The sequence below is a fragment of the Amphiura filiformis genome, chromosome 5, assembly GCF_039555335.1.
Source record: "Amphiura filiformis chromosome 5, Afil_fr2py, whole genome shotgun sequence".
Taxonomy (NCBI): domain Eukaryota; kingdom Metazoa; phylum Echinodermata; class Ophiuroidea; order Amphilepidida; family Amphiuridae; genus Amphiura; species Amphiura filiformis.
In genome coordinates this window covers 37,091,110-37,102,695 of record NC_092632.1, presented here as the reverse complement: position 1 = coordinate 37,102,695, position 11,586 = coordinate 37,091,110, and the positions used below count along the sequence as shown (strand labels likewise).

At 36.1% G+C, this 11,586-nt stretch overlaps 1 protein-coding gene across 8 annotated transcripts in view; it reads right to left on the bottom strand.

The window, feature by feature from the left end:
• LOC140153072 (uncharacterized) overlaps positions 1-11,586 on the bottom strand; it is a 100,652-nt gene that overhangs the window by 10,062 nt on the left and 79,004 nt on the right. For 7 of the 8 annotated variants that reach the window (XR_011859066.1, XM_072175684.1, XM_072175685.1 and 4 more), the window contains 5 exons: positions 10,968-11,317; positions 9,623-9,724; positions 8,353-8,425; positions 3,425-3,497; positions 628-764 (listed from right to left, as the gene is read on the bottom strand). Coding sequence is in view for 7 of the 8 variants with exons in the window: in XM_072175684.1 (XP_072031785.1) it covers positions 628-764; positions 3,425-3,497; positions 8,353-8,425; positions 9,623-9,724; positions 10,968-11,317 (735 nt within the window). In the remaining variant the exon portion in view is untranslated. The remainder of the gene's footprint in view (positions 1-627; positions 765-3,424; positions 3,498-8,352; positions 8,426-9,622; positions 9,725-10,967; positions 11,318-11,586) is intronic. The other variant, XM_072175679.1, reaches the window with a different exon arrangement.

The window sequence follows — 11,586 nt, the reverse complement described above, 5'->3', positions numbered from 1 at the left end:
GGGACCTGCAAGCACATCAGACATATCAAATTGCCTTTTGAATACGAGTAATGTCCTTCTGATATCAAATAATTTTCCCAGTCCCAATCATCCCTGTTACATACACTTTTAAGTACATATCATTGGATTTATAAAGTTTACTTTGAGGACTGGTAAATGTCAAAAATTTTAATTTTTAATAATTGGCAATAAAATTTGTATTATATCGCAAATTTAAAAAAAAGGTGCAAAGGTGGGTTACAAACCCCTTAAACCTTTATATTTTGTGAAAGCTTCAATAAGAAAAGCAATCACTCTTTTTGAGTATCAGACTTGACTCTTGTGTCAGCTGTTAAAATATAGTGATATGAAATGGTTAGAATGCAAAGTAACACCCATGTTTTCCAGGATGCTCATTGCACTGCACTGCAACTTGTGCACTTGCACTGCAATGTGTGCAATTGCACTGCAACTTGTGCATTTGCATTGCAACTTGTGCACTTGCATTGCAATGTGAGCATTTGCATTGTATAACTTGTGCACTTGCATTGCAATATTAGCACTTGCTTTTTTTTATATAAAACATCCACCCTAGGGTACACCCACAAGGGATTTGAAGCAGAGAATACATAACACCACCATAATTACCTGCAATAATATCTTCTTTCATTTTGCTGATTTCTTTCCTCATTTCTACCATAATTTCTTGCTTCATCTTCTCAAAGTCTACATTGTCCCCTCCTGCACTACCATTTTCTTTGTTGTTTATAGACGACCGCCTTTGTCTGAAAGAGAGAGGTACATCACATGTTATTCTGCATGTAATAAAGACTGAACAAATTACAAGAAGCAGTCACATACAGTGGTGTGTGTGGAAAACATTAGGAAAATAAATTTCTGAGAAAATTGATCTTGAGTCACATAATTTCTGAATGAAAGTGAGGTATGTTTTTCATTATTCATTATTTTTGTGACTTTCATTATATGACCAAACACGAGTGTAAAACATGTTGTTATTTACCGCTTACTCACTCAAGGATGTTTAGTCTAAGTGAGATTTAAAAGGAACTCCCAAAGAGGCTACAAGGTTGGTAGCAAAATGGATGTTTTGATTTTGATTTTCCACTAAAAATGTACAGATATTCATCGCTTTTTTGCAAAATGACCAATTTTATTTTGATTTTTGGAAAATCACAGTAATGAATTCAAGTGCAGGCCAAAATCTGAAGTGCGGGCGGTCGACAGGAAACTCAAAATTAACTTTTTGTAGACTTAAAAGTAAATAGCAACATATAGGGCCTACCAAAACTGTGTTTTAAAAAAAATTGAAAATGAAGTTAAAACTTAAATATCTTGTATTATACAAGTTATACAAGCTGTATCAAAATGATTGGTACCCATCAGCTTTCACTGATAATAGATGAGTCCGAGACATCAATATTCAAATTATTTGTGGATTAATTGTATAACAAGTCATTAACTATACATTCCAGATATTTCAAGCGTATCCACTGTTGCAGTTGGAAGAGGCAGGATTTGCAATGAACATCAAAATTGGTCGGTACAAATCACTTGATACAGCATGTACAAATTTATTCAGCAGAAATCAAATACAAAGTTAGTAACAGAAGAAATGCAATGGTTGTTAGGAGTCATAGAAAAAACACTTGTCAAGAGCTTAAGGGCTGGGGTATGAGCGTTTGGACAGTATTTATTTTGGGACATTAGAGCACATCAGACATATCGAATTGCATTCTGAATACTGAAGAATGTCATTCTGATATCAAATAATTTTGGTTTTTGAAATTAGCATTTTAATACATTTTATGGCAAATCATTAAAATTGATATTTTTGATATTTAACAGTACTCGGTAAACTTTATAAATCTGATGATTTATACTTAGCGTATGTAGGTGGGATGAAATGCGACGATCAATTGAAAATTTTGACCTTTTCGTATTGAAGATATGGATTTTTTCCCCAAAACACCAAAAAAAATTAGGTCTTTTGGAGAAAAAAATCTATATCTTCAATATGAAAGGTCAAAATTTTCAATTGACCGTCGGGCTTTTCCTCCTGCTACATACACTTTAAGAATATATCATTAGATTTATATAATTTACTGAGGACTGTTATATATCAAAAATTTGAAAATATCAATTTTTATAATTTGTCATAAAATTTGTATTATATTGTGATTTTCAAAAATGAAAATTATTTGATATCAGAAAGACATGCTTCAGTATTCAGAATGCAATTCGATAGGTCTGAGGTGCTCTCATGTCCCACAAAAAATACTGTCGAAACGCATAATAAACGCTCATTTTAGATCCCTTAAGCAAACCATGATACCCTTATAAAAAAATTTGGTTACAGAGAAACAGAGAAGTACAGAAATTAGCCTGTAAACATTTATTCAGCAGAAATCAAATACAAAATTAGTAACAGAAGAAATGCAATTGTTGTTAGGAGTCATAGAAAAAACACTTGCGAAGAGCTTAAGCAAACCATGATACCCTTTATAAAAAAATCTAGTTGCAGAGAAACAGAGAAGTACAGAAATTTAGATGAATAGAGCAAATGATGTATACCACAAAACTGATGGTAGCAAAAAACACAGACAGTGCCCAATCTGAGGTTACTGTTCCGAACCATGGCTACTTTTTGTACATTGCAATGCATACAGCCCGTAGCATGGCCCTCTATTACTATACACGTACTGTATGGAATAAAGCGTAGTAGCAACACGTCCACCAATAGCCTCAGATTGAGCATGTTATGCAAAAACATGAGCAAGTAGAGTACATAAGACAACATGACTTACAAAGACATGAATACAAGACCGTACAACAAATAGTAGCCAATGCATATATCCAGGGGACGAAGGAACAAGCATCATGCAAGATACCCAGAACAAAAAAGAGAGATCAAATCAATTTATTTATTAAATACATTCAAAAACATCGAACAATACAGGAATATTTAATACTTTAAGTTCTAAAAGACAATGAATTCCCTAGTGGTGTTTATTTTGTTTGAAGCCTTGTGATTATTTCAATTTGTGTCCTGGAAATGACACAAATGTTTGTTCTTCAATTAATATGGATCAGGCCTTAAGAACTGATATCTTTGGGAAGGGGGAAAGTATTTTATTCATTTTCTTGAGAAAAAAATATGGGTGAGAATATCCCCACTGAGTGACCCTGTATTCCATTGCCCTTTATTAAGTGAGAAAGTTAGGGCTCCAAGAATTGACATTTTTATGAGGCTATTTGATCAATTTTCATCTGAAATATTGCCCCTTTTAATTGCGTATTACTCATTTTACATGGACTATTTAAGGAAACATAGATATGAATTTCCCCCCTGTAATCATCAAGCCATGGGATGGATCACATATAACAAATCAACATGGAAGTGAGGGAGAGAACACAAACAACTTACGTTCTAGGCGATCCTGGTGCTATTGCTCCATTGGTGATTTTCTTCTCCCACGGCCTGGAATTCTTTTGGGGTTCTGTGTGATAACAAAAAAACCATATCAATTATGTTACAAATGTTTTCAAAACAATGATTGAAATGACAATCAGATTCAACATAGTATAAGTGTCAATAAGTACATGCAGCCAGCATATTGACTGTTCAGTGCCAGAAGTGGTAAGTGCAATAGCTGCCCTGTGAACATTGGGCAATTTATAAATAGTATATTGAACTCATACACATGGCAGCTACACATGGCAGCTACACATGGTAGCTACACATGGCAGCTATTGCACTTACCCACTTCTGGCAATGAGCAGTCGATATCTGCTGTCAATTTCACTGAGCTTGATGCACAGTAATGTTAAATGGATACTTCTTTGATCAAGTACAGTATATGGCATTTTTCATATTCACTCTGTTTTTCAAAACCAATAAATTTAAGATTGCCATGGTAACAAAACATTCCTTGACCTTGACTTCTTGACTCATCGGAAAATCAGGATCAACAATACTTGTCAACCCCCTTTTGCATTTCTTTGTATGTTTCTCTAGAGAAAAAACATAATGTTTCTCTAGAGAGGAAACATAATTAATTTCAAAATGCATAAAAGCTGAACTTCTCTGACAATACTCAGGACTGGCATGAAGATTGCAAAAGAGGAAATAAACTGATGCAGGGGTGTGTGCGCATGTATATGGTAAATTAGGAGAGGGTGCATTTGTATATTCATCCAAACGAGGATACACTCACACATGAAAAAATACAGTAAAACATGGACACTCAACAACCGAGGATATCCTCCGTTAAATGACTATATTCCACACATCACAAATAATGTATGCCGAAGGTCCACAGAGTGAGGGTTATAGGTACACTTGCAATTGGAGAGTTTGGATCTTGTGTGTTTCGGGTTAGGTCCACAGTATGGCGATTAGAGATGGATGTGTGTGTCCTTGGCTAGATAAGATAAAGTTATGGCCTCATTGAGGTCCTCATATTCTTGACTGTGTGGGTGGGGGTATGTGTGGACTTGTGGATGTAGGTGTGTGAAGGGACAATGGGGGAATATTCATCAATCTCAGATAGAATACTGATCAAACTGACTTCTCCAATACATAACAGTGTCTTTCGTTTTTCTATGCATATCAATATGTTTTCCCTGTACTGTTTATTCACTTGAAATTCCTGGTTAGATATAGAAAGTAACAAATTGGATAGGGGAAGAAAATGGGTTTTTATCATTTTGATAAAAACCACGAATTATACAATATTATGCTTCTTGCTCTAAAATGCCAAGTCATTCAAGCCCAATATGATTCTGCAACTTTTTAATATGAATAGCCCTTTTTCAATACTTTCTTTCATTCCCTAGCCATATTGACAAAATAGTCAAATGTCTGTCAGAGGAAATACAACAAAATGACTCAAGGTTGAGAATATCTTCTGGGTAAGGAAGTAATACATCATTCAACATTTTGACTTTTTTTCAACTCAGACAGAACATGTGACATTGACATAAACATAAAAGTCACTAAGATAACACAATTGTCGCTATTAACATCCTAACACCTGTAAGTGTTACATATAGGGTGTTAGTACATGTGTCATCCCTCCAAGGTATGGTTGCACAGAAATGACTGTGTCATTGAAAAATGACACAGTACTTTATGTACAATATCTGCTTAAATTTGTTATTAATTTATTTAGAATATCCTCCAAAGTAAAGCCCTACAAAGTAATATCTGTACATTGTTATACAGGTTATACTAATGTATGGATGGAACTGACTCTAAACGTTATCCTTCGTTACAAAACTTCTAGGATTAGCTTTTGTAACAGATTAACTGTGAACCAGATTGGACTATTCCAGTTGAAACACTTACACCCCCTATGGCAAACATGACCTTAATCTCCCACACAGACAGTGTAAATTTCAAGTTACCTGAATAGGCGACTGTCTGAAATCAACACTCCCTACATCTACATCTATGCAAATACTTGTCAATGCCTGTTCAGCAACTAGACAAGGGGAAGTTGTGGGATATTAAGGTCATGTCTTCCAAAGAGGCTGTGTGGATTTCAACTGGAATAGCACATTGCTGGGCCATGCATGTGTTGAGGTCATCCAATAATCACAAGATATAAACTTTCCAGATTGCATATCATTTTGACATATTAAAGAGGCTAACACATGTTGCCAGGGGTTGAAATAAGCGATAGCCCGATAGTCATGGCTCTTAAATTTTCCATCGGGCTATTATGTCCAGCCCATTGGGCTATTGATACCCGCTGCTGTGTTTAAGCTCTACGTGCAATACGTGCATGACAATTGACAAGAGTCAGATATCACACACAATTACACAGAATTCATCTCTCATTGAAGAAAGTCCGGCAAGTTCACATAGAATGAATTTGTGCAATACTTGATGAATGATTGGCAATTAATTTTGCAAACACACTGTCTTTTTTTAGCGCTATTGAATTTCCTTCTGGACTATCAGAAAAAATGACTAAATAGCCCAGATGGCTATCAGGAAATGTCCCTTATTTCTACCCCCTGCAAAGTTGCATATTTCCTGTTACACATTGTTGCCAAGGGCACGGATGATGATATGACAATTATTCAATCCACGGATCATTTCTACCGGTCAGTCCTAGAGACATTTCCCCTTTTCTATCTTGTATGACTTTTCCATCTAATACATGTGTACCCGTCATCTAAGTGTATTGTTATGAGCATTATTTGTTTCATTTTTGAAAATTGTTTTATCATTGCTAGTATGTTGTGACAGACAATTTGCTTCGCTATTGTGGGAATTCCCCAAGTACTGTTTGAAATGAGGCTTTAGTTTTATTGATAACATGTACATAATAAAATGTTACATCAATCTTGGGTATGCTTTATTATTCCTTACCAAGTTACCAACAATGATAACATCATTCTAAATTGAGTAAATAACATAGAAACAGCTGTTTATCACAAACATACTGATTTTCCGAGTGAGTGAATCTTGCACATGCCTCACAGCGACCTGAGTTGTCATAATCATGTTGCCACATAGCCAGTTGACTTGTACACATCATGTGACCTCCCCAAGTCCATTAAAGTTTTTTTCAGAGAAAATCCAGGCACATTAATGTCTAAGCAAACTAATAGTTTGACAATCATTTCCTGGTCTGGCTGACTATGGATTCCACAGCTTACAAACCCATGGGTGATATCTGTCAAACAATTGTGATTACAAGGTCCATTTGCAAAGTAACATAATATTTGCAAACTCCTCATAATTTTATTGTGTGCGCATGGGGTGGGGTGTGTGTGGTGTGTAGGGGTGCTTTTGTAAACATTGGCAAAGGAGGACACACTGATACTGACAAAAAAGAACTGTGGACATCCACCATCCTTGGATGTCATTTCTAGATTGTGAACAGGATTTAAAATGAACTGCCAGAGTAATGGAAGACACATTCGTTCACGCCCGAATTTGAGATTTCTTGATATTTATCAACACTAAGATGTATTCTTTCACTTGAAACTGATAAAATACAACTTGCTAATATTTACTCGTATTTTTGCTTGATTAGTTTCACTCTTTTCAACTCTAAAAAATCACATGGCTCAAGACAGCTTAGTAAATTGGCGGGAAATAATGAGTCAGAAATGCGTGAATGCGAAATATTTTGATTACGCGCGCGATTCGCTTAGCGTAACGCGGCGCAACTCTGTGCGTATGTCCAATGCAGTCTAGGTGCATTCGGTTTGTTGTTCACGCCAGCAAATGTGGTGTAAACAAAACAAAAATTTGCAGTCAAAATGCCACTTAGATTTTTTAATTATTTTGAATTTTGGCGCACTGAAAGCAGACATTATAGATTTATTGGTGCAAAAAGATGCATATTTAGACCATGCACCAGATACAGCTTTTACAAGCGTGAAAGTCTTACCGTTTTAAAATATAAGGACGTTTTGTCATTTTTTTACTAAAACGTCGATTTCTCAGAGTTCACTTTTGACAATATTGCACGATTTTTGTGACAAGGTAACTCGAAAAATATGCAAGCAAAAGGTACACTTTTTGCACTATCGTTTAGAGTACACCAAAGCCTAGGGAAGGTTTTCTCATTTTTCAAAATATTTGTTTTAAACAAAAATATACACCATTCTGTGCAATTTTTAGCTTAATAGAGTGACAAAATTGCTTTTTTCACATGTTTTTTCAATATTTCAAAAAAGAGACTTAATTTCAAAAAAATAAAAAAACTTCCCTAAGTTCATGTCTCTTCTTTATGAAAAGCTGATTTTTTTACTCCGAACAGATTTTTTTCTAAGTTGTCACAAAAAATTGGGGTAAAAAGTGAATTTTTGTGATTTTTTCAAAAACTCGAGATTTTTGAACAAATCTGACGTCACCATGGGATTCCTTGACTCATTTCCTTTCCAAAAATGTATAGTTTTATATACTTTTGACGTACAATTCAGAAATAATGATGCTCGAAAAGGTCCATGTTCTCTCCCATTACACTGGCCTTAAGAGGTACAGGGTCAGTCAGCACTTAGATAATAAAAATTTAGATATGTCCACAGTGATGTTATTCTTACCTACAACAAAATTTATACATTGACTTTGAACATCTGATGACCAGACATTAATTTTCAGACCAATCATATCAAAATCGGTTTTACTTCATGTTGATTTACTTTTTTTTCTGATACGTATCAAAACAATACCACTGACTTCATCCTACAAAACGGAAGCTACTTTGGATTTTCAGGAGAAAAATCTTTTGTGTTTTTGTTCATGTCTATCTTTGACATATCCTGAAATGCTCTAAAGCAACAAAAGAACCTTTTGTATGACAGGTTTCAATGGTTTCAATGGTTACCTACCTGATCTTTGCTCTGGTGGTGATTTTCTTTCTTTGTTGGCTGATGGAGCCGATGAGGCTCCTGAATCACCACCCTGGTAACAGAAAAAGACAAATTCATTTATTATTTTCCGCCTTATAAATAAAATCTTTCCACAGTTTTCGTTTCTCATCCCAGGATTTAGAAAAAGTGATGAGGGAGGAATCTTTAATGCAAATTTTGTATCTCCGTCAATTCTAATTCTTTTTTAGCATATTTGTTGAAAATATGTCGTTATTTCTGTTCAAATTCAGAGGGTTAAAGGTTCTCTACAGTAAAGAAGAATCTATATGTACATGGTATTCAAAGTATTTTGAACATCTGTTGACATCACATATGTGACCCGTTCCGACAAAACCAGGAACAAGTTGCATTTTTGACATTTCATGATTTGAATAAAAATGTAAGAATGGGACAATAAGCTTCAAACTGATACCCAAATTATATACATAGCATCATTACTTTTCAAGATATGGATTGTCAATGATACCTTGATATTTTTGCAAAATTGCTAGTCTGAGTAATGTGCTAATTAGTTTCCTGCCTAACACAGGATTCAATAGGGATTATCATAGTTCAACTGTTAATTATTGATTAAATAAACCTCTTTTTAAGTACTTTCAATGATTTGAAAGTCCACTCAGTCCCAAGGTCAAATACCATGAAATTAAGAATTCCAATTTTTTTTTATAGGAATGTCATCTTTAAAGGCCTGTAACTCAAAAACATGCCTGACGACTTGTTCCGGGTTTTGTTGAAGCTGGTCACATATGTCATATCCATGTCAAACAGATGCACTTGTTGGCTGCTACATGTCTCTTTTTACATAATAGCTAAGAATAAATACCAGACTTATCTGAAGTGGAGGTCACTTCAAATCATCCCCAAATTACATGGTTTAGGAATGTTCTCTGGGATACTCATAAACCATGTGACTTGAGGATAATTTGAAGTGACCTCCACTTGAGAAGAGTCTGATATTTATTCCTAGCTATTTTGTGAAAAGAGACATGTAGCAGCTGTCAAGGGCATCTTTTTGATATGGATGTACACATATGCTACTAAAGCCCAGGGTTAACATTTTTTTGCACACACTCAACCACACAGGCATCAGAGCTCATTTTACAGTATCCCAATTAAATTAAATAAGACATGTCACTATTTCAACTGATACGGCATGTCACTATTTCAACTGACTTAAAATTTCACTAGTTTAAAATAGGGGACGAAGAGGGAGGATAGGTGGACTTACCTCTGCTTTTTGTTTTCTCATTTGAAGTTTTCGTTGCAAATCTGCCATCATGTTAACTCCTCCTGGACCACCAGCTCGTTTCTGTGGTTCTTCACCCTCGGGCTTGAAAGAAAAGAATGAGAACATTTTGTAACAAGAGGTTCAATTACAAGCAAATTCAGATGATTCATCATAGATTAGGCATTTTTTTTTTAAATACTGTAAAATTCCATCTACAACATATATGCCCGTAAACAAGAGGTTTTTTTGACGAAAGAGATGGAAGGTAGACACCCTCCACAAAACATTCAATAGATTGGTCTTATGTTCATACAGTTGCCTGTATCAGTAATCTAGTTGCTCAAACTCCAAATAATGTTTTTGTGGAGGGTGTCTGTTTTGTCAAAAAAACCTCATTTAGAGGTATAAATGCTTGTACATGGAATTTTACGGTACAATGCAACATGGTCAAAATATGTTCTCGATGCTTCATGCTTGACACTTTAAAAACTGACAGAGAATGAAATTGTACAAAAAATTCAATCATGCAATTGTCCAAATTCTTCCAAGATGAAGGCACACTGCTGAATGAATGCGCACGGCAGCTCTGAGACATAGTTTTTTTTTGCAATATGTCATTTCAAATTACATCATTAATTTGATTTGAAATCTAAGAGATTCAAAAGACAAGTGCACACAAGGTCCTCAGGTTTGACTTTTAAAATAAAGGAGAAATTAGATTAATCCTCTGTATGAAATACTGCTTGTTATTGGTTTTTTTTGTTACAACATATTTATTTCACAAACAGGAAAGAGCAAATTGTTTTCAACAATGGATCTTCACCAAATTTAAGCCATTTCCTAAGGGAAAAAATAGCCACAGAATCGCAGATTATTTTGATCCTTGGCAATTTATGTCTTATTTATGTCTTATTTATGTCCGTATCAAGGACACTTTATGAAAAGTTGTTTGCAGTAATCCGTACATGGAGAGCAAACTCAATGTTTTTGATACCTCCTGCTTCAAGATTATGGTAAATATTAAGCGGAGAGATCATGTCTCAAATGCCAGCACAAGCGCCATGACCAGTGACCAACACTGAGCCGCTGAATCCGCTGCATAAGGAATCGCCAACTAAGACTCCCGGGGCACATCCTTCGTCTTCCAGAAGAGCAGCCTGCTAGAAGATATGCTCTCTACTCATTGCAAAAGAAGACCGGGACATCCATGTACTACATGTACTACTTATGTAACCTACGTTTAATGTGTACTAGGGTATGATGAAGGCATTTAAGATGGCTGTGCACAGAGAAATCTTGTGGTCGCCTGCTCCGCAGCCGAATATGATGATGATGAAATCCTTACCTTTGGTGCAGCTGAAGCCTTTTTTAATTTGGCTGCAGCAATCTGTGACGCTAAATCGTTTCCACCACCACCGCCACCTGCACCCCCTGGTCCTCCAGGACCAGGTGGGGGAGGAGGTGGAGGAGGAGGAGGTGGTCCACCAGCACCACCACCACCTGGTGGTGGTGGAGGTCCTGGGGGTGCAGGGGGTGCTCCTGGAGGGGCGGGCGGTGCTGAATTACTCTGTGGTGGTGAGGGGGGTCCTCCTGATGGTACGGGTGGTGCTGGTGGAGCTGCTGGAGGTGCCGGAGGCGCTGGAGGAGCACGAGGGACTGCCGGAGGTTCTGCTGGCACTGATGGTGGTGATGGAGCTGTAAATACACCAATAAGAAAAACAAATCATGATCTTGATTTCCAAAACAATTGCCCCTTAACAAAACAGTAAATATAGGGATTTGAACAAGCAACCACTGACAGTATAGGTTCAGTTGTAGGCACTCTATTTGTGACGTGAAAGAGAACAACGGAGCTCACATTAAACTTTTTGATCAATGTGTCCATTTCAAGATGCAGTTGCTTTGGTTCACAAATGGCTAACCAATATTTTAAATTTTCTTTATTTCAAGCAAATATTTTGCTA